Source organism: Leptonychotes weddellii, chromosome 7 (genome assembly GCF_054177405.1).
Source record: "Leptonychotes weddellii isolate Sample4059 chromosome 7, ASM5417740v2, whole genome shotgun sequence".
Taxonomy (NCBI): domain Eukaryota; kingdom Metazoa; phylum Chordata; class Mammalia; order Carnivora; family Phocidae; genus Leptonychotes; species Leptonychotes weddellii.
The window spans coordinates 60,425,551-60,449,768 of NC_138375.1; the positions used below are offsets into that span (position 1 = coordinate 60,425,551).

Consider the following 24,218-nt stretch of genomic DNA (forward strand, 5'->3'; position numbering starts at 1 on the left):
TGAAATAAATAAAATCTTAAAAAAAAAAAAAAAATCTATTTACATCCACATTTTAACTTATTTAAAACTTACTAATATATCATGGTTTTCTAAGATCTCCAGTAGATCTCATTCTTTTTCAAAGCTGCAAAATATGGATAGGTCACTCTATTAGCATTTGCTCCCTTGTAGATGAGCACTCTGTGTTATGGTTGTTTAGTTCAGTTGTTGTCATTATTACATAGTACCTTTGTAAATAGATCCTAAAACTAGTAAATTAAGTCAAGCGAGTTGCTCCCTGGATATCCTAAATAACGCATGTGATCCTTACCAGTAGGCTGAGCACAATTCACATCATTCCTCCAGCCTCCACCAGCAGGTTGATTTTTTTTAGTTGAGTCCCTTCAACAAGGCATTGGGTCGAAGGTGGGTTAGGAACCCTGAGTCAGGCCATCTTTTGGACCCAGGTTGCTTCTTTCTCTACCCACCCGTGTCCTGGGCCATTGCTCTTTCAACGTCCTAAATCTTTCTTAGCATTGGCTCTAGGACTTTTTTTTTTTTCCTCTAGAACTTTTTAAAAGCAGTTTGCTGACCTCTTTACTCCACCATGGCAATGATATAAAAGGGACCCCACTCTAGTAGGGTTTCTGTAGTTCTCAAGCATAAATTCCTACTCTGTGATTTTAGTTCATCTTAGTATATCCCAGTTTTACTCTTTCTTTTGCCCTTTGTGTTGCTATTGCAATAATTTAGGGAGGTTTCCATCTTTGGATTCGTTATGCCATTGGTCAGAGTTGGGTTCTGTGGCCTGTAAGTCCCTTGCACGTCTTTGCTCAGTTTACACACAACAAGTGCATTCAGAGTTAGGCTGCTGTTTTAGCTGTTTCGGGTTAGAGATACTAAACCAAATAAGATACTCAAGACAAAAAAAAAAAATTCTGGGCCACTTTGATTTCATTCATTCAGTAACTATATGTGTGCATGCACTGGACTAGCTGCTGGGAATATAATACACTAAGGGAAGAAACAGGCATGTGTTTGTCCTCAGGGAATTTGTGTCTAGGTTAAGGAGAGCCACTACAAAGAAAACTGCAGTTGATAAAATGTTTTTAGGTTTTTAGGTGGCATTTCAGGCTTACACATGACTTCACTGACTTTGGGAGTGGAGATGGGAAGAGTGGAAGCTTAATGTTCTGATTCAAGCCCTGTGAGATTTAAAAAAAAATCTTCATAGTGATTTTCTCTGAAGAATAAATAGCTAAAATATTTTTGAAAAACAAAGGGGATATTTTAATATAACATTGGACATTAAAATACTATCATTTAAAAAAGCATAAAAGGATTTAGTTATATCATAAAGGCTGCAATAAGAACAGTAGGGGTTTCATTATTTAGTAGTACTAGGACAATTGTTAAGTAAAAACAAACTTGGATTTGTAATTTATGTATACAGTGAAATTCCATACGGAATAAATTTTTAAAAAATGACCATATTAGAAAAAATGAAGAAAATACAGGTAACTATCTGACTAGAGTGGAGAAGGAATTTCTAAACAAAAAGCAGAGGGAAAAAATCTGCAAAGGAGAAGATTTATGGAGACAATAATATAAAACATTGATGCAAAAAATGCTATATAAGTTAAAAGGTGAACAGTCAACTAGGAAAGAATAATTTCAAATACGTATGGTGAAAGATGAATATCTGTAATACACATTAAACTCTAAGAAGTCAGCATCCTGCCAAAATGGTCAAAGAACATGAACAGGCAATTAGAAAAATAAAGGCACATGTCTAATAAACTTATGAAAAAAACTTAGCCTCAAATAATCAAGGAAATGAAGACTGAAAGTCATTTTGGAACCGTATTGGCAGAAGGAATTTTTACATGGTACATCTAGATTTGCTGGAAGTAAAGCAAAATAGATACACCTGACAGAAGTATATACTGCAATAGCTTTTCCTCAGCTTTTGTGAGGGAAGCAATTTCACATTCAGAGGCTTTGGGCAAATTTTGCCTAATGTCTTCACTGCAGCATTATACAACAAGGGAAATTGGTCACACATCCAGTAACTGGTTTGTTGGTTAAATTATGGTACATCCAGTACATCGGTAATTACATCAAGATGGACAGATGGCCATGGGTGAGGTCTTCTTTCTAGTAGCCTGGTTTGCTCTGGGTTCTGTCAATGTTTAAAAGGTGTGGAGAAAGAGCAAACTCTTGCATTTGCCACCTCTGATCCTTTTTATTCCAACAAGATTACTTAGGGAGCTCTGTACATGGAAAGTAAAGATTTCTCAGTTCTAAACCTATAGGAAGTATGTGATCATATATGGAATGAAAGGAAGATGAGGCCTATTCTGTATCCAAATGAATTGTGGAAGAAGCTAAGACACTGTAATCACCTCCAAAACCTTACCTAGGCTATGAAATAACCTGAAAGAGGTGATTTTGATACCTGAAATGTTTACCTGTGTTGTTTTGTGGTCACATGGGCAGAAACTGTGCCAGTCAGCTCTGAATCCTGTCTCATTTTTAAGTGGAATTTGGTCATCAGTATTAAGTCTTGGTCATCAGTATTAAGTCAGGCACCTGGATTGTTTGAGCTGAATTATGTTCATTTGGTATGAATTGTTCACTGGTATGTGTCTCTGTTGTTTTCCACTCATTGAGTGGAGAAAAGTGGCCTCTATTTTTTCTTTTTCTTTTTCTTTTTTTAAGACTTTATTTATTTGACAGAGAGATACAGTGAGAGAGAGGGAACACAAACAGGGGGAATGGGAGAGGGAGAAGCAGGCTCCCTGCCGAACAGAGAGCCTGACGTGGGACTAGATTCCAAGACCCTGGGATCACGACCTGAGCCGAAGGCAGATGCTTAATGACTGAGCCACCCAGGCGCCCCTCCTATGTGTTTTCATAGAGAATCCTTTCCGTAAATAATAATTCTTTTCTTTCTAAGGCTCCCACAGTGCCTGAAGTCAATCAGCCACATTTGGATAGCTTTCCATTTTATTTTCTATAGGCCAAAAGTTCAACTGATGGTAGATCGATCCTGGAGGCAGGGAAGGGAGAACCTTCCTTAGGTGGGCCTTCCTATAACAGTGCTGATTACCGCCGAGTTCCACGACTCCTTGGTTGACAAACAGATCTCTCTGAAACGCTGTGTGCCTTGAGACCTCACAATTTCTGGAGAATTCCTTCTCGATGGCTGCTTCTTTTTTTGGAGGCTGCCCAAGAACCACTATGAAATGATAGGGGACATAGAGCCACTGATTACATTTTCTGGGTTAAGGGGGTTTCCACCTTCTGCTTGTCTGTGCATTTTTGCCCTTGTTAGCTAACTGCTTGAAAGAACCTTAATACATTTTGGGGCAGGAATGCAGACTGATCGGTACACTAGTGATGAAACTGCTCTATTTTCTGTGCTCCTTCCTTTAGTCTCCAGAGTTAAGAAAATGGCTCCCTGTCTGATAGGAGATTACCTTGGACCATGCTGTGGTTACGCCTTAAAGAATTTGTCTCAGGAACTTCCTGGGGGACGTACTAAGTTGTGATAAGATGTTTTGTGTGAAAGCAGATAACTGAATGAACTTGCAGGAACTCAATTTCTGTAATCCGTTGAGGTCATGGCCAAATACCCCAACAGAGCAGAAATGCTCCACAGAAGCACCTGACATATTTGAAGCCAGAGCTTTAGGGGCAGTCATTCCCAATACTTCAGTGAAGTGTCCGTTCAGAATTCAGAGATCCCAGTGTGGGGGCCAGACACCCATCCTTTACTTTAGGAGACTCCTATTAACATAACAATATTGCAAGTAATTTGGCAATATGTGGATCCTGACCCTCAAACTTCAAGTCTTGTCCTTAAGATCCCTTCTTAAGGCTCCTTGGTGGGAACAGAACACATCAGAGGTGCTTGCTTATACTGTAACCACTGACTCCATTAGCAAAGAGGCTGTTGTCCATAACGTGACTTCTTTGCAGACTCTATAAACAGAGGCAACATAAAGTGTGTGAGAGATGAATTTTGAAGACCCAAGTAAGAGAAGTTAAATGGAGAAGTCAGTAAATACCCCCCCTTGAACTGTATCATATAACATTTTTATAGTGCTTATAACCTATAACCTTCATATAAACATTTTCCTTTCTCCCCAGCATCCATGGGAAGTGGCTATGGTGACTATTAGGTTTCACAGACCAGATAAGCAACAGGAGTGGGTGGGGGTAGACAGAGGTTGGGCCCTGAGATACTTTAGTTACATGCACACACAAAAAGCAGTGAGCTTCCCATCATTCATGTGGTTGTGTTTCATCAGAAATTTTCAGCAATGTGGCTTCCTGCCTGAGAGGTGGGAAAATTGCACATTGCCCAGTCCTACAAGAGAAGGATGTTTCTGCCATAGGGTAGAAATAAAGTATGTTGATGAAAAGAAGAAAAAAAAATGAAAGAAATAATGGGACCAGGTACATCCTGGGGCTCCATTTGCCCTTGTTTAAAAGTAGTAGTTGCTGCAAGGAAAGAAAGAAAAAAAATAATGTGGATACCACATTAATTATTTCTTTCCATGAAGACCAGCCTGTCAGTGATCTTGTGCTTTCAAAAAAAAAAAAAAAATTGTGCATTTTATAAAAATTCCTCATTTTACAGTGGAGTTGAGATCTGGGGTAGACCCATCTCATTCTATCATGGTAGCTATAGCCAAGGTATCATGCACTTGCCATCCCCAGAAGAAAGTGCATTATTTAACCAAAGTGAAGTTGGACAATGTATGAATGCTGGGGAGGATAGCAACGTATCATTTATGCCTATCTCCCAAGCAGTGCACTGTGCTGACTGGTCCCTGAATTGCCTCTTGCTGCCTGAATAGCTACTATTAAAGAAATGAGGCATTTTGTTTTCCAGACAGCCCTCTGATTGTTCCCTACACTCACACAGGAGTGCCTGGCTGCAGAGCTTTCTGTTTTTCTCCTAGGTCATCCCACAGCAGTTCAAAAGGTGATCTGTCACGGGGAGGAGGGCAAGTCAATGCATTTTAAGAAACCCGCCCTTGTGTCTCTGCGTGGCCAGAATGTGACCACAGAATATCTGAACTTGAACATTAACCCCCTTGGCTCTGCACCTGAGCAGTTTGGCCAAGTCTGAATGAGACAATTCTTTTTTGAGAACAAACTCAAGCTGTTTCTTAGTCCACAACTCAACTCCACCCAACTATCTAAGTATGACTGCCCCGGGTGTGCTTGGCTGGGGGGTGGGGGGTTGGCGATAGAGGAGATGATGTGAGATGAAGACTTCGACACATTTAGCCGCAGGAGGGATCCTGCCAGAAGTCTTTCAAACGGCACATTTTTTGAAAAAAAAAGTGGAGGTATAATTGATAGACAACCTTATTTATGTTAGTTTCAGGTGTGTAACATGATGATTTAGTATTTGTATGTATTGTAAAAATGATCAACACCATGTCTAATTTAACATCCACGATCACACATAATTATAGAGGTTTTTTTTTTTTCTTGTTATGAGAACTTTTAGGATCTCCTTTCTTAGCAACTTTCAAATACGCACTACGGTTTTGTTAACTATAGTCACCATGCTGTGCATTACCTCCCCGGGACTTAATCTGTTTTATGACTGGAAGTCTGTACCTTTTGACTCCCTCCACCCATTGCACCCGCTGTCCCCTCCCCCACTCTCTCCCCTCTCTCTGGCGACCGCCAGTCTGTTCTCTGCATTTGTGAACTTGGTTCTCGTTTTGTTTTGTTTCTCCCAAAGGGCCCACTTTTTTTTTTAAACCTATAATGCTAATTCTCATCATGATTCTTTCCTTATTTTTCTTTCTCCTTCTGGGTTTCTTGGCTTCCTTCAGAATTAATGGCTGCCTCCATGTATATGGCATGTCCATTTTATTTCTCCTTTCCCCTACCCTTTGGATTGAATTCCTTCCCCCTTTTCCCCCTTCCCTTCTTATCTACAAAACTGCAAAAGCAAAGCAAATCAGTATCCTCCTTCTCCAGCAGGCATGTGGGATGGTGACAATTCCAAAATTTCTCTACGGGGAGGACTCAGGATGCTCTGGGGCAGGGGATTGGGGGGACAGGGGGCGCAAGGGGCCTGGCCTTGTCTATTTTCTTAGCCAATGCAATCTCTACCTGGATTGATTGCTTCTATTAGAGGCTTACAGGAATGCTGGTGGGTATTATGGGGGCTGAAGCCCGCCTAAGTTATTGTTACTAGTGTAGCCCAAATTCAAGGGGTCTTTGCCTTATAGACTTTAAGGGGTAAAATGCAGTGCGTGGAATTAGCATTGCCAAGTCTTTGGTCCCTGCCTTGCTCTCCCCTCTCCAGCTCCAGTCGTTTGCCCTCTTCTTCCCCACCCCCTCGACTAAGAGGACTTCATAAAAAACTACAGACACAGCGGAGAAGCTTGGGTTGCTGGGGCCTGCGCCCTGTTCAAACTTGGAGATTTGGAATTCCAGAAACCACAAGAGTTTTGTGCATATGGTATATTCTGGAATTTGAACTCGCCATAGGCGAGGTCTGCTTTATATTATCATCTTTCCTAGCATAGATTTATCGTTCTGTGTACACTATTAATGTATTTCTGTGGAAATCACTTAACTTATGGGGCATGGCTAACCTTTTTTACAAGTTTTTTTCTTAAAATACATGAATAACTGTGTTTTTGTCCCTAAAATGCAGTGGGAGAAAGAAATGTGAGTATGTTTTTTCAGAAGTTTTCAAAGAACAGATCATGTAAAGCACTGGTCTGAATGGGTATGAAGCTACTCTTAACATCTGGAATTTATTAGGAAAAAAGAACACATATTCAGCAAAATTCTAACACTCCACATTTTAAGTTCTCAATTCCTTATGGCTCCCCAGCTGCCGTGTTGAAGTGAGCGTGTACTACACTCCATATAAACTCCAGATTGGCTTGCTGGGGCTTGTCCGATGCTTAATGCACATTGGGTATGTGAAATGACTAAAGAAAAGTCAGCCTAACCTTGTTGCTTTACAAGGACACTCTCCAGCTCTGTGAGTCCCCAGGAAATGATTTGAAATGTTCCCACTTTTTCTTTGTGAATATAAATCTATTGCACAAAAGAATGTAAAATCTGGAATGAGGCGGGTTAACTTTGTAATTAAAAAAAAAAAAATTCCAAGACAGGAGGCAATTTCTGAATAATTTTAGTTTTTTTAAGATGCGAATTGAAAGGGCAAACTGATGCCATACGTTAGGCGCGACTGCCCCAGGAGAGATTGCTTTAAAGATAGAAAGGGAGGTTAGATCTCTTCCATTGCGATTTAAGCGGGGAGTTCTCTGTACCGTTTTCACCCTGTTCTTTTGGGAGAGGGGGAGCTTTTCCTCGACATATCGATCACTTTAAATATCCAGTTCCAACACAGGCATCTTGTGGGTAGCTCTCACCCCTGTGGGTTTGTCAGTGCCCTAATTCTCAGACCAAAGTACAGCAGGGAACCTCTAGAGGCTCCTGTAAATACTGCTCCCGTTAGCACTCGCTATCGCTGGGTTTTTTTTTTTAAACCCAGAAAACAAACCCCAAAAAGCTTACTTTGAGGGACCTGTGCTTCCCTTGAAATAACCTCTGTGTTTCTTTGCCACATGAAAAGAAACGTCCTCCATAATCACTCTGTGTGTTGACTCACCTTTTTTGCCCCAGCTCATCTGTTGGTGTAAAAGGAGAGAATCATCAGACTGGAATGAATTTCAAGAGGTTGTAGACTAAACTCCCAGGCAGGACTGCACCCACATTAGCCCGGAGAGATGAGGCTCTCCCCTGTCTTGAAAGGGTTTATGGGATTAGAATTCCACAGCCACTATGGTACCTTCTAAGACATAACAAGCTTCAGTGTCAGGAGAGACTTTGGGAGCAAACCGGAATCCTCATGCCGAAATGTAAACTCATTATCTCGGGCTGTACATGCTGGTGACTCTCCATGGAAGAGCTGATCATATGCCTGTCAGCTAGTGCTAATTTGCCTTCATCCTTCTTGCCTCAGAGCCAAATAATCCCATTTCACATTTGTGATATTTTTCTAGGAGCCCAGAACTAAGCTCAATTATTTTTTATAAAAGGATGCCCCGGATTGAGATCGAAGGGAAGATGATCTCACAGCATCTTTTGATTCGTACTCCTGTTTATCCATCTCGGAATGGTGTTTGCATTTGAAGTATAATAACACCAACACAGTTTTATAATTAGCATTTCAGAATTTGGAGTACACAGGGCAATGCACTCTAGGCCTCTAAGGAGATTGCATCTAAATATCAGGCAAAATCTTGCTCACCTTTTTTCCCCACCCCCTGTGTTTAGTCCTATGCCTAGTGACTGACAGTGTCAACTTCTTTAGCAATGAAGCTAAGCTTTAATAGTTTGGGTAAATTTGGGGTTTTGTATTGTTGAAACTGCAGTATTTCTGGTCACTGTTAGATTTAGGCTTTCCTTTGACATTTTAGTCTAGGTTGGAAATGTTTCATTCTTAAACAGCCTAGGAATCTTTAATACTTTTTCTGTTCACTGCCTTTCTGCTCTCAGGAAACAAAATAAGGCAGCTTTAAGGAATTTTTGTTGGCATTCTAGTGCTCTGTCTACAAGGAGTTAGGCGGGCAAAGGGTATTGGGGAGGGGTTAGACGGGCTAAGAAAGTCAAAAGTTAGATAGCCTCCTGTTTGGGTATGGGCATGTTTGAACTAATGATCAGGCCAACTTCTTGGGTTTGGGAAAATGGGTTCCTCCTCTCTCATAAGCGCAGGAGGAATTTGGTTTGCAAGTGAACCTGTGTGATGGGACGAAAGCGATGCCCTACCCAAAATACATGATGAAAGAACACCTTCCAGGAGGCCCTGTGCTAAAGCCTCTCCACCTCCTGGGCAACCAGATAGTTCGTCTCTGTCTGCATCATTCAGCTAAGTCCAGAAGCATGCTTGTGTTTATTGCGAGCCATGCCTTACAGGCTGGGGGACCGTGCCTTCTTCCCTGGGGTCTCCTTTCATTCAAAAAAGTCAGAGACAACTCATAGTGTCTGTGCCCAGAGGCACATTTCTTTCATCAGCCCTCCGGTATGGCCTCCTCTTTATCCTTTTTGCTGCTTGGCTCTCAGGTTGTTACAGAAGCCCCAGGACAGCAGAAGGGCAGAGATGAGCACTGCTTCAGGAGGTCTCGTGTTGCCCTTAGCTCCCTGCCTGTGGCCAATGAGGTCTGCACCATCCCTGCTATACTTTATTCACTTCAGAGTTAGTCCGGAAACGGAGAGGCCAGGAAAGGGGAATAAACCTGTAAGAGAGAAAATCGTCGAGGCGTATGTGATGAAATATGTTCTTTGTAGGTAGAGGGGGAAAAAGGAAGGCTTTGTTGATTAAAATAATGCTGAGCTATGATGTACCTGTTGGAATTCCTATTGTGTTGTGGTTTCTAGAGGCAAAGCAGGAGGGCAGGGTGCGTTTGAAGGACAAGGGCTCCTTATAGGAAAGGAGCAGGAATGCTGTCAAGCTGGACTCAAACCACAGTGTTTGATTCTAGTCTGTGGCTCACTTGCTTGTGTCCTAGCTTTCAGCTGCAGTTCTGACATCTTTGTGATTTGGCAAGGGATTGTGCAGCACTTACCAGACCCTGGCCAGGCGAGCACTGGCAGATGGGGTGGGGTGCACACCCGCTCCGGGGGGGTGAAGGGCTCACTTGTATGCACGGGGGTCGTTACGGGTTCGTTTGGCCCTGCCCTTCACCTGCACTGTAGCTCCTTCTCTCCAGAGCTGGGCACGGTCAAAGCGAGTACAGGGGAGCTCACCGAAACTCCCTTCTGGTGCCAGTGGCTTTTCCAGTTTGTGCAGCAGTGCTAGAAACCATCTGGTGCTGGGCGCCATCCAACTCTGCGGTCTCGACTCCTCCGATTCTTTCCCTTGGCCCGCGTCAGATCGTGGGATCTGAGAATGTGCAACCCTGATACCCACAGTTGGTGGCGTGCGGTAATGGTAAACGGGATAGGTCAGCTTGGGAGTTGGGTTTCAAGTACTAGAAAAACTGTGCCCCTGATTGTTATCTGCAAAATGAAGTAATAATAGCTCCTATCTTGTCAGGTGAGAATTCAGTGAAACCCATGTAAGGCAACTAGCATGGTCTCTGGCTCATAGGAAGTGTGCTGGCCAGAATTCGTCTGGAGTGCTGTGCTTGGTCCTAGGTAGTACTCATCAAAAGGAACATTGACATGCTGGAGGGAGCACTGAGGGATAGAGGATTGTTCTAGAGATTTGATGACGTGGAGGGGATGTTAACAATATGGTGAATTACCTGGAGAGTTTGAAGTATAAGAGAGAGTACTATATTAAACATACTGTTTTGCATAAGCTATTTTAAGTATATTTACTTGTAGAAAAATGTCTGACAGATATTTGCGAGTGATACGATCTCTAGGTGGTGGGGTTAAGGATAATGTAAATTCTTTTATCCGAATTTTTTAAATTTTCTCAATTTATCCATTTAATAAATACTGTCTCAACCATCAAGTGGCAGGCTTGGTTCATCTTGTGTTTCGACTGTATCCCCAGTGTCTTGATTTGTGTGCCTTCTGGGAACTCATAGTCTCGTGAGGGAAATGGGTCAGCAAAAAAACCTATATGATATATTGTCAGGCAGTAATAAGTGTTATGAAAAATAAAGAAGAGTAAAAGGTGGGTATGAGGGAGGGGGAGGGAAAACTTGTTCCAGAGGGCTGTTGGGGACAGGTGGAAAGCAATCTGAATGACCTGCGGGAATGAGCATACATATGTGAAATCATGATTGCCAGGTTAATTATTATATACATTTCTCTATTTTGTTGACAACATAGTGTATTATTACACGTATCATGCAATTTATTCAATAGTCTTTTTTTTACCATCATGAACAGATCTTTATGCACATCCCTGTTCACAGTGGCTTGTGTCTTCTTACCATTCAGATACGTTTTCATGAAAATTAATTTTGGGGTCACTATATATGTCCCACTTGGGGAGCAGGGAACACACTGGGCGTGAGGCTAGTCCAGTTTCTAGGCTGTTGAGGTCTTGCATGTTTGCGTGGGAGCCGTGGATTCAGTGGCACAAGCTTAAAGACTGAGGATACATTACTGTGATTAATGTGCTGTAGGCCTCAGTGTGATGAGTCATTCTGATTGCTTAATCAGGGTTTGTAAAAACAAGAAGACACAATAGTTACCATCACTTTTTGCAAAGGCTCAATTTTATCTTAACACTTTTTAGCAAGCTCAACGTGTGACATGATGATCATGATAATTAAGATGATGATGGTCATTGTGACTCACATTCTGCCAGGCAGCACTGTGGTTAAGTGATTTACCTGTAGTGTGTTCATTTAATCTTTACAGCTCTCTATGGTTGGGTATGGCTCCCATTTTACAGGGTGAGTAAACTGAGGTTTGGAAAATTTTAACAGTTTACCCAAGGCTGAACCTGGTACTCAGGTCTGGGGTTTGATTTGTTTTATTTTGTGTGAAACCTATGTCTTTAATCACAAAACAGTTTTTTGCCATTTTTTTCTCTCCCTCTTCTCCCTCTCCCGTTTTCTTCCTTTTCAGGGAACAAGGTAATCCTGGTTGGGGCTAGTATGGGCTGGGTTAGGCGATTCGGAAAGGAGAGGAGATTCAAACCTTTTCTCTTTAGCTGAATGCACTGTTCTCTGAACAATCAGCAGGACCCCTGATGGGCGAGAACATTTGAGCAGATTTGAAATGTGTGTCTCCTGCTCTCTCCTGTTGCTTAGGATTAGATGTACCAGTGAGTGTAAAATGGCCCATCAGTCAGCAGTCCATGGTGAGGGGGGAGAAGTTCCTGCCTTCTCCTGCCTATGCCTTCACTGAAATGAGAACTTGTTTATGGCATCAAACATTTGAAAGGGATTATCTTTAAATGTACTGCATATTAAAGTAATTTTAATAGTTGGGGATGCATTTAAAAATGACTGTCTTCAATATTTCAGTGGTCAACATCTTAGCTGTCTCCTGTGCTTTAATGACAAATCTGAAAGCACGTGCCTTGAGTCTGGTATACTTACAAATTTCACACGTGTATATGTGTGTGTTAATACATGCATATGTGTATAAGTAGGTCTCTGTATATGTATCCACACAAACACTCAAATCTAAATCTTCAGTTTTTTCCCCTAAGAAAAAAACACTGTCTTTGATCCAGTAAAAAAACAGGGTCCTTCCAAAGCAATCCAACTATTGCTGTAAACATACCTTGTCCTTTGCTGATCTGCAGGGTTTATTGACTGTTTCACCATTAAAGGTACTTGGTTTCCCTAGAATGGGGAATTCAGTACCTGCTAAATTAGATCAATATAAAAATTTATGAACAGTGCAGACCTTATCAGGGAACTCTTACTCCTGTTCATATAATTTTGTGTGGGAGTTTTTGCCTCAGGGACCACATCGGTATTTAGTGCACGCTGAAATATTCATGTCCTCTAATTAGTGGGATTTAATTGTTACACCTTCATCTCCTTCATGGTGTGTCATTAGGATGCAACACACCTTTGAAATTTAAGTGGCTGCTACCAGTTTATTGCAGTGTCTTTTTTTGTCTGTGTTTCTTTCCAAAAATTCCTGTATGTGCATGTAATTTTGGTTTCCGTTGAAAATAACACTACAAAAAGTAAGAATTTGTTAGCAAAAAATACTAAACTTACTTTTACTGGTAACCATTGCACTATATTTGTATAATAAATTAAAAAATAAAAGCTTGAAGATTTTTTTTTTAATTTATCATTTTTTTCCAACCAACGGTCTCACATATTACTGAACCAACCTACTAGTATGGAAGCACAGAAACAGAAAAATCATTTTTCGAGTAAAACATGTCCAGTTGCTCAAGTGGTCGTGATATTTACAGAGTGATAAGGTATGAGCAAGTGAGCTTGATAGAGCATGACCATGTGCGCCATCTCATGTGAACTTGATAGGGCGTGCATACACCTGCCATGTCATTGTGATTCCTTGTAGACCTGGCTTGGTTCTTTTCCAGTGTCTCCTCCTGGGGCTGTACCTGATTTTATCACCAGTTTTTGTCCAAATCCACTGGGGGATGGGGCGATTCTGCTTTTGTTTCTTGGCCAGGAATCACTGGATCCTGAAAGTCAAGAGAAGACATGGTGAGGAACAGTCAATTGCACACACCATGATAATGGGAAAGAGAAGAGAGCTTGATTTTTTATTTTTGAAGATCAGTTAAATTAACCTTTCCTCCCATGTGCTGTTTATTTAGCTTTTCACCTACACATTTTCTTCTTCACCTGGTAGGGTGTGGAAATAGCTGGAGATTAATTTTTCTCTGAGAACTTCCTGTGTCTGATATCAGCTAAGTAGTCTGCTATTTCTCAATGTTGGAAGTTTTAAAGAATTAATGTCTTTTTCCCCATGCTAATTTTGCAATTCTGCTCTCCCCTTTTAAAAAAGAACCTTCTGTCTCAGACCTTATCCTCTCAACAGTTTCATGGAGGATCTGGGAGGATCTCAGAAGTGCTATGATAGTCAGTTGCAAAGCATGAGGCATGGCGGTTATGAACGGGGCTCTGGAATTAGACAGACCTGGGCTTTCATTCTGGCTCTGCCACTTCCTAGTTTGACAAGATGCTGAACTTCTAAGCCTCAATTTTGACCTCTTTAAATTGGGGTTAACAACAGTGCATACTTCATAAGGCTCTGGGAAGAATGATAGAGAAAGTGCATGTTACATGCTTAACATAGCAACTAGCACATAGTAAGCACCCAAATGCTAACTAATATTTCCAGTAAAAATTATGATATGATTTATTCTTACAGGAGCATATGTTCATGGATGGGGTGGGATTGAAGATCTTCGTCAAAGCTGGGATGGCCAATCTTGGGCACCTCCCCTTTTTGAGTGCCATCTCCCTGACCATTTATTTGAGGCAGAGAAAGAATGGCTTTAGGTGTGGCTGCCTTCATGGTTTGTACCTGGGCCCTGCTTTGTGGTTTGGCACCATCACCTGTGTCAAGCACCCTTGGATGGGGTCGGTTTTTCTTGTATGAATGATATTTTTGTGCTACCATGTTGAAGAGGGCTTAAATGCTGTTTTCAACAACTGAATTTCAACAGACGTTTAAAGAGTAACTTGGGCCACTGATCTCTCAATGAAATTATCAGGTAAAATCAAAGACAAAAGGCTGATGCTTTTTGAGTTGATGTAAGTCAGCAAAAAGTGATTTGCTTGCAGTGAGCAATCTTGCAGATGATATTTAATGAGTTTTAAGTTTCAAGGCCATGAGCAACCTTTCTTGAAGTTACTACACAGCAGGTGCCCCTAGCTGGAGTTCTGGCAATAAATAGGAATGTTCCAGTCCTGGAAGCCACTGAACAGGCCTAACTATGTCCATTTGGAAGGGAACATTACCCTTTTGCCAGGGATTTTGTTCTTTGTGTATCTGAATTAGAGCATCCGGGATGTGGGGAGTCTTGGAGTGGAAGCTGAATGAGGCTGCTTTCTGGTGTGCAGATGTCTCCTGCTCTTTCCAAGGACAGGACTGGGATACACACACTTATTCACTACCCAGGAGCTCCTGGATTGTCATATGGGAGAGTGGGAAGCCTCAGGACGGGGAATGAGGAAATCTGGATTTGATGAGCCTTGTTTCTCTGGGTCTGTTTCATTTCTTTACAGTGAGGGAATTAGACTAGATATTCTCAATTTCCCTCGCCAGTGGGAAGATTGTGTGATTCTGAGTGCTCTTTCATTTTCTAGGAGAAAGATCTTTGCTGATCAATTCTATGTAGAGTGAAGTTTCCTTATATGGTGAGCTTTAGCAAATACTTTCTGGGACTAGTGGGCAAATAAAGTACGCAAAGCCCCAAATACAGACCTCAGGGTGGGGCCTGGGGAGGTAAATGTGCCAGGAATACATGCTTATAGGTTTAAAACCAGAAGAATCTTAGAGACCATCAGGTACAAACCCTTCTCAGGAGGATGGCAAAGCATAGGAAGTTAAAGAGATTTCCCCCAGACTCAGAGCTGAGCTGACTACCAGCCCCAAGTGTCATCATGCTGCCAGAGGGCTTCCCCTACCACCTCCCCCTGCTCCTCCCATCCATGGAGATCCTGACCCTGCTTCTCCCCATGTCCCTGCCCCTGCCAGTGCATACGTTTGATCTCTTACCTCACATCCACCCTCCCACATACATGCACATACCTATGCATCCCACAAGAAAGGGAGAACAGTGATGTAATGAGTTGGAAGTGCCAGCAAGGCACATAGCAGAGCTTAGAACCCTGAGTGTCTGTGCATCAGCATCTCTAATATGTTTTATCAGTTCTCTCCCCTGGCTGATTTCCTGCCCCGCTTTATGCCTGGGTTTCTTCGCTTGTCAGAAGGAGGTAGGAATAGCCGTCTCAGAGCATTGTGGTGAGGATTAAATGAGATACTGCATGAAATTCACTTAGCCCAAGCACCAGTTCCCATTAAACATTCAGCAGATGGTAGCTATTAATATTGTGACTTCTATTGTTACTACTGAGTTGTCTGGAATTCTCAAAATATTCCTAGAGGCTGGCATTGGGGTTTGCACTGCCTTTCTTCTGCAGGACTCTGCAGCTGATTCAGTTTGGTAATATATAGAAAACAGTGCAGAACCTGTCAAGAGTGTGTGTGTTCAGTAAGGTTTAGTTGTGCTTGTTTCTTGCTCTTTAATGAAGAAAACCGTTCCCTCGGTGAAATAAGTTGGCACTACCCATTGTCATCACTCAAACCTAAGCAGAAATTGGGTGTATCTTGTACTTGGAAGGCAGGTGGCTCAGTTGGCTCAGGTGGCTCAGGACAGAATGGTAATTCCCATCATCACGTAGTGCGAAGGAAGTAGAGGTACCCTGTCAGTGAATGACTGGTAGGAACACCTTAAGTAGCCAGAGCACGTAAGAAAGAAAGAGAACAAGCACAGTTTGCCCTGGATGAGCTTACCTGCCGCCAGCGTGGGGAGGGCCAGCTCTGCCATCACACCATTCGTCTGCATGGTGCCTGTCTCTGGATGGAGATTCTGGGAATGAATTCATTCCCCTGTCCTAAGTGTGGCTGTGGAAGCCTTTGGCCCTTTGAAGACAGTACTATTAAAGAATAGACCAAAGTCCCAGAAAGATGAGTTAAAATGGTGGACTTAGAATTTGGCAGCCTAGATTCAGGCCCTAGATCCCCTTCACCAACCATGGTCTTGGGGTAAAGTACTTGTCCCTCCGCAGATGGGGAAGCCTAGCTATCCTGTAGGCCCCAGAGCTGGGCTGCGATGGGGACGGTCCAGTGGGCTGATGAAGGGAGAGTGCCGTGTAGATGGGACAGTGTGGGCCCCAGAGCTGGGCTGCAATGGGGACGGTCCAATGGGCTGATGATGAAGGGAGAGTGCCATGTAGATGGGACAGTGTGGGCCCCAGAGCTGGGCTGCGATGGGGACGGTCCAATGGGCTGATGAAGGGAGAGTGCCGTGTAGATGGGACAGTGTAGGCCCCAGAGCTGGGCTGCGATGGGGACGGTCCAATGGGCTGATGAAGGGAGAGTGCCATGTAGATGGGACCGTGTGGGCCTGTGTTTGTTGTTGTTGTCAGTAGTAGCAAGGTGGAGAAGTGCCTTATAAACAGAAATACACAGTGATGTCTGGGAGACTCATTTGAGTCACTGGGCTGCTGGCTTAAAAGGCGTCTTAAGTGTGAAGCCGGGGCGCCTGGGTGGCTCAGTCAGTTAAGTGTCTGCCTTCGGCTCAGGTCATGATCCCAGGGTCCTGGGATCGAGCCCCGCATCGGGCTCCCTGCTCAGCGGGAAGCCTGCTTCTCCCTCTCCCACTCCCCCTGCTTGTGTTCCTGCTCTCGCTGTCTCTCTCTCTGTCAAATAAATAAAACCTTTAAAAAAAAAAAAAGTGTGAAGCCCTTTGTCTCATGGCCAAGGTGTACTAGGAGAAACATCTATCCACATAGCCCAGGAGGAACCACCAGGAGAGGCCATCACAAAGGCCCTGCTGGCTTCTCACCCAGGCCCCTGGCGGCTGAACATCTTATCTGTCCGAGGCTAAGCGAGCCTGTTCCGACAGCCAGCTGAACAGTGAACTGTTAGTAGGGTTTCATCCAAAAATAACGACCGTTTTGACAGTTACCTTGCAGTCAAATTTCCAGGTGGTTTAGTTTCATTTGGATATACACTGTAAAATGAATGTGAGGCAGGTCTCCAAGCAGCCTGGGGACTTAGGGCCTCGTATCTCCAGAACGATGAGGTAAGTATGGATTTATATCCTTCATGCACTAGACCCACATTTGTTTGGGAAATGTCACAGTCCCATCCCAACCTTGCTTAGACCCTGGGTAAAAATTTCACAGAGATTGAAGAGCCTTGGCGGTCCGCAACTTCAGATAAACCTCAGGACTTCAGCAGAATCAGACAGAGCAGCCCTGGTCTCTGACGCCCGTGCCGATACCCACCAGGAAATAAGCTGCTCTGAGACAGGACTGGCTTGCTCACTTGGCCCAACGTCACACTCACTGCCTCTGATGGGGCTTAGTCTGAGAAGGCTGTTGACTTGAAACCTGTTGACTTAAAACTTGACTGGAAAAGAGGATGTGTGCATTTGTTGAGTGCTTCCCTGGTTCCAGACACCAGGCGAGTTATTGATGCGGTCTCACTTGTCTCTGGGGCAGCCTTATAACAAAGTGATTAAATAAGCTCTCTAAAGACAAGTCACCCACAAGTGGCATAAATGAGATTTGAAGCCAGGCTTATCTGATTCTTTACAAGTTAGGATTAGATCAACTTCATTTGCCAGAGTCCCTCAACAGAAGAGGGGCCTACACAGTAGAGGTCTGTTGCTGGCTATTCTCTTCCACAAGTCTGGAGTCAGCGGTCCAAAGCTGGTAGGGGTGACTCTACAGATTTGCTAGGGGCTCGGGCAACTTTTGGCTCCTTAGAGTGTGGTCTTCATCACTATGAAGGAGGGTGGCTGCTTGAGTTCCTTCCATCACTTTAATGTACCAAGCAGCAAGCATGGAGGAAGAGAAAAAGGGTATGGCTTCTCTCAGATTTTTTCTAGAAATCTCCCATAATATTTCTACTTACATCTCATTGGCCAGAACTTGGTCACATGACTACACCCACCTCCACCTGCAGAGGGAGAGCTAGGAACTGAGATGACTTAGCTGAGCAGCAATAATATGACCAGCTAAAAATTGGGGTCTTGTTGTGGAGCAGGAGAGAAAAATGAGTTGGAGGGGAGACTGGGTGGCTCAGTCAGTTAAACGTCTGCCTTCGGCTCAGGTCATGATCCCGGCCGGGGTCCTGGGATCGAGCCCCGCGTGGGGCTCCCTGCTCAGTGGGGAGTCCGCTTCTCTCTCTCCCTCTGCCTGACGCTCCCCCTGCTTGTGCTCTCTCTCTCTGTCAAATAAATAAATAAAATCTTAAAAAAAACAAAGAGTTAGAAAGGACGCTGGCACAGACTCCAAACATCGTATATATTTGTTCTCTTTGGTCAGTGAAACATCTTCTTTTAATGGTTCTTTATGGGTCATATGTCTGAAGCTCTGACTCAAATTAGAGGCCATTTCCAAAACCAGAAAATAAAGAGAGCCCCAAAAAGGGTATACATATAATTTTCCTATTATATGTATTTAACAGTTTCGGTTGCTTTGGTAAAGTTGTCTTTCCAGGATTTAAGCCCACTGTTACTCCTCTTAAAAATTTCCCCCAGAGACCCCTATCCTTCTTCGTGTTTAGTACTTGCCTTGACAGGGCCCAGGTTGTGTCCTAATAGTTGGAGCATTGCTCTCACACTCCCCAGCCTTTGAATTCCCAGGGCTACCAGCAGGTCTGCCAGAATGAGGGGGAGGAAGCCCACAAAGAAGGGGTGTCAAGCTACCTTGATTACTGGATTCTTAATGGGGGGAACTTCTTGTGGTGAGAACTTAGCGCACCTCGTGCTCAGTCATCAGGTAGTAAGGGGGTGTCGTCAGCCCCCTCCCAAGCAACACGTCCTGTGACTCGCCTGCTTTGCCCGCTCTACCTCCCGCCCTCTGATGTTAGTTTCTGCTGAGTAACTGTCAGCAACATTCGGGAATATGTGTATATTCTACCCTCCCCCCTTTCTTTAAAGTTTTATCTTCTATCAGAAGAGCTGGTAGACGGGGAAAAAGATGCATGCAGCAAGGAAGGGAAAGAACCCTTTACAGTTTTTATGCTACAGCCCTACATATACAGAAAATAGAGTCACAACTCTTTTGTTTCTTTAATGCAGAGCCTCTTAAAAAAAAAAACAAACCACTTAAAAATATATTGAACAAAATACTTTTTAAAAAATTTACTCAAAATGTCCCCCCAGAAATTTGAAACCATCCAGAGGCCACCACTAAAATGTTAGGATGCTCTCTTTCTGATTTAGTTTTCTGTTACATTTTTATTCTGCAATCAGAGGGAAATATTTTAAGTAAAAATTTCATACAAAATTGAGAATTACTGTCACAACATCATACAGTGGGGAAAGGGCAGTGGTGGCCTTGGTGTGCTAGTGCTGAGCTACCCATGGGACCCTGAGTGAGCAAGTCAATCTCTGGGTTTCAGGTCCTACCTGCAAATGGGGAATGGGAGATGTCAAGTACCCAGGGCCCTTTTCCCACTCAAACAACTATGATTATGACCCACAAGAGAATCTACAAAACTTATGTGGCCTCTGTGGTTTCTTAATTTGGAGTTCATGGAATGGTTCCAGAATGTGTCATCACCATAACTAGATAGAATACATGCATAAACCCCCAAATCTTTACTCTTCTCTAGGAGAAGGGCCCATCACCTGCATGGATTCTTAAGGGATTTGTGACCCAGGGAAGGTGAAGAACAACTGGTCTGTTCTCATTTTATGGACAGGCATCTTTCATCCAGGAAAGTGAAGAGATTTGCCCCAAATGCACATCCTGTGCATCTTCCTGGCAATCTGGAAGACCCAAAGGTGTTACCCGTTCCAAGCGGGGTCCTCTCCCTGGTAGGGTGATCCATCCTAGACCCTCTCTGTCATGTACTACTCTATGTGTCCCCTCATCTGGCCCAGTTTATGATATTAGCATGAAGTTTATAGCTTCCTCCGTCAGCTTTGCCTTCCTAATTCTCCCCCAAGTCCTTCAGGTAGTCCTTCCCCCCAGAAGTAGGAAGGAGATATAGGAGAGAGGAAGCATATCTGGGCTTAGAGTTGGGATCTTAGTTTCTACTCCTATATTTCTTAAGGAACATTTCATCTCTATATGTATTTTATCCTTCTTGCCAGAGGAGAGGTGGTAAAGCCTCTCACAAGACTTGACATAAAGTCCAACAGACCACAACGTCTGACGCTGAAGGAGAATCTGCAGATGGACAGTTCGGAGGCAGAGGCGGGTACCCAGCCGTCTAAGGAGGGAGTGAATTTGTGTCCCTCCCCGCCCTCCTGGAAGCAGAATGGCCTCAAAAAGATCGTACAGTGGGAACACTGTGGTATTTGTGCTGAGACTTCATCACACAAAACCGTGTATCTGAAACCCAAAGTGACCTTTTCCGAGCAGTCCTAGCCCTACATGAAAAGGCAAACACCGCCAAATTGCCTGACATTTCCGTTTTTAAATTTCAGGCATTCCTGATTTCAGATCGGCTGTTGATCTGTTGGTTGCAGCCCTGATGCAATTAAGCGAACTCATAGTCACTGCTGTTATAGTCTAACATAAACAACTGCTTTGAAAGCCCAGACCCTGCCCTGTATCTCCTCCTCCCCATCACACCCCAACAAGCCTACCAGCCCACATGCGGTTGCAGAAAAGCATTTTCTAAACCTGCAATTAAAATCTTCAAAGTTGAACTGTGGACCGTCATACCATGTCCATCTTTAAAGATCACGTTTATTTGATCACTCCTTATTTTAACCCCTCTTGGCAGAAGCTACTAAAAACGTATCGAGAGGGAGGGTCTGTTCTGATTCTAGTCACTCCCCCAAATGTAGTGTGGAATTTGGCTAGGGAATGGTCTGCACTCCCCCTGGAGCTGACAGTGAAGACAGATGAGAAGCAGTGACTCAGAGGGCAAAGAAGGTTGAAGGGTGCTGCTCTGGGACCTGGGTGTTGAGCTCCACCCATTGGCCTGAAAAAGCCACAAAAGGGACATGGCGTAGCTTTGGTGCTGCTGAAGCTCAGGGTTTAGGCTTGGAAGTTGAGCACGTTGAGATCCTGGAAGTGCAAGGTACGCCTTGTTAATGTGTTCAAGAACATTCCTTGTAGCTCCAGATAACCTGAGGGAGTTGGCTGGAGAAAGAGATCTGGAGGGATTCTTGGTGTGTCTTTTCCTAGCATCATTTATCAGAGTTCTGGTTCTGTTCCTGCGAGTCAGCCTGCTAGCCCAGAAGCAGCATCTGGGCAATCTAGTCTCTCTGGGGGACAATGAGGAAAGATGAGCTGGCAGGGAAATAAAGGACCAACTTTAAGGGGAGACCATCTGAAAAAAAAAATGAGCTCTCCCAGTTTTTCTTAATCCTCGGCCCCATGGTCTGTCTGTACACGTAGCAGGATGGGTGATAGAATTGCCCTATCCAACTTTCATATGTGCCAAAGGTCAAAGCTGATGTGGTTCTCCTCCTTCCTTGCTGCTCGGGTTGAGAATCCCACGGCCCCACACCTGCAGTTAATCTCATCCTTGCTGAGTAACTGAGGGAAAGCCCTTAGAGTGGGAGGCTTTGCTCTCTATCCTGATGTGACCACTGAAATTAGGTCCTGCTGCCCACATGTGAGTTTTCTCCCTGTGACCACATAACCCGGCTTGCCTGTCCAACACCTGATTTAATAGCACCCCTTGGAGATGAGGCTTTTTTTTGTTTTGTTTTAATATGATCACACTAATTACAGGGAAGGAACGAGTTTCTGACAAAGGATCTAACCTTGTGCTCCTTTCTTTCTGTCTCCACAGCTCCACTTGGCAGCCCTGGCATCACTCAAGGGAGATATAGTGGAACTTAATAAACGTCTGCAGCAAACGGAGCGGGAACGAGACCTTCTGGAAAAGAAATTAGCCAAGGCACAGGTAAGGGATCTGGAGAGTTTTTTTTTAAACTCTTGTATTTTTTTATTTTAAGATAAAACATAGATCGAGGAAATCCAGCCAATCAAGTTACGGGGTAATGAGCAAACATTCTTATAAGCACCGTCCAGGTCAGGAAATAGGACTTGCCAGCCATCCCAGAAGTCCCTCCTTATGTCCTGTCCCAGTCGCACCTTCCCTCCGACCAAGGTGACCACCACCATGACTCCTATAGTCCTTTTTCCTGTCTCTTTATACTTTATCACTGAAGTTTAGATGTCCCTCGATAGTGGAGTTTAGTCTTGCTCATTGAAACACTTTGGGTTTCTTTTGAATCTTTTAATTTATAGGTTTTGCTTCCATTCTTTGCTTGCTTTTAATTAATCTGTTAGAAACCTGCCCTTTGACCTGTGGAGTTCCCTACAGTCTGGATGTTGCTGATTATACACTCGCCGTACAGCTCACCACATTCCTCCGTCCCCTTTAGTTCCTGTGAAACGGCAGGTGGACCCAGAGGCTCAGTCAATTCATGTCTGGCCCCTTTGGCAAGACTGTAGAGAGGATTTGTTGTTTTACCAGGAGGCACATAATGTCTGGTTGTCTCATTTTCTGTGATGTTAGCAGCTGTTGATACTCCGTGCCTATGTTCATTGACTCACTGAATTATTAGGACTTACAAATGATGATATTTCCGTTGTACCATTTCTCATTAATTGGAATGCTTTTATAGAGACCTCTCCCATCATCTGTGATTTGTTGAAACAGTGGTTCGTCGAGGAAAAGCAGAATTCTTCATCTATTAACATTTTTCAAGAAAATTACCTATGATCCTCTGAAATTGCCCAATAATTTTTTAAACTATTATTATGAAATTATAGATTTAAACATATTTGGGGTTTCATTCCACTGTAACTATTTTCCTTACAGAAACCCGTATTATCTTTGGCCAATGTGAACTTCTTCAGGTTGGCTTCTGAGTCTTTTGACATGAGCCCAGGAGTTAGTCCAGACTCAACTAGTACATTTTTTGCCCCAAATCTGGTAGTAAGTGTTCTCTGAGTAACTCTTACTTCTCTCAGCAGAAAATAGTATCTTAAGACCACAATCTGGGTGCTAAGAGTGCTTATGGCTTCTAGGTTGGTCATTTTTTTTCAGGCCTCTTTTATAGACATAGCCAGGAAATTCTTTATTTCCTTATTTATCTACATCTGCATGTACATATAACTTTTAAGATAAAATACCTTAGGAGTTCATACTAATAGACCCGATTTAAATTCAGACTACAGCATACTTTTTACCTAGCTTCTTCTATGTTTTATCTGTATCGCCTTTCTTTCACATGAAGAGTCCTGGTTCTTAATGCTACAGAGGATGATTAAATTAGAATATTCCATAATTACTTACTTGCTTCATTCCATATTATGAACAGCCTCAGAATAATATTACTCCTGCCATAACAGATACGGTTCCTGAGAAGAATGTAATTTGTTGTTGTTGTTGCATTACGCTCTCTTCACTCCCCATTTTTTGCAGCTGTCTTATATCTACCTGCCTGACCATCTGGCCGTTGCATCTCACCCTCTCCCCTTCTTGTCCTCCTTTAGGCTCCTATAAGCAACGTTATAGTTAGTGTTCACCATGGTCCTTATGTCCGTGTTCCTCCGTTTATTTGTTCGTTTATTGCCTGAAGTGGATTTTCTAGTATATTCCTCAGGGAGGACTCAGAATAATCTTCACCAGGTTCTTGCTCGTTATTAACAGTATGTCTGTTCTTTGCCCTTTGTACTTGAAAGACATTTCTGCTGGATAGAAAGCCCTTGGCCCATCTTTTCTTTATTTGAATATGTTTCCTTATTCTCTTTTGGCAGAGAGTGTTGTCCCCAAAGTCTGATAACACAGCTTTCTTTGCCTCACAGGACATTGACTCTAGATGTCCATAGCATGTTTTTTCTTTATTTCTTTTTTTTAAGTCTAGTAATTCTAGAGCAACTTTTTTTTTTTTTTTAAGTTTTTATTTTTAAGTAATTTCTACACCCAGCATGGGGCTGAAACTCACAACCCCGAGATCAAGAGTCGCACGCTCCACCGACTGAGCCAGCTGGCCGCCCCTACTAGAGTAACTCTTAATCTTAGTCATTCTGGTTTGATATTCTCAGGTTTGCCGT

At 43.2% G+C, this 24,218-nt stretch overlaps 1 protein-coding gene across 6 annotated transcripts in view; it reads left to right on the top strand.

The window, feature by feature from the left end:
- MCC (MCC regulator of Wnt signaling pathway) overlaps positions 1-24,218 on the top strand; it is a 397,697-nt gene that overhangs the window by 265,434 nt on the left and 108,045 nt on the right. For all 6 annotated transcript variants that reach the window (XM_081826454.1, XM_081826455.1, XM_081826456.1 and 3 more), the window contains one exon: positions 21,943-22,056. In XM_081826454.1, the coding sequence (XP_081682580.1) occupies positions 21,943-22,056 (114 nt within the window). The remainder of the gene's footprint in view (positions 1-21,942; positions 22,057-24,218) is intronic.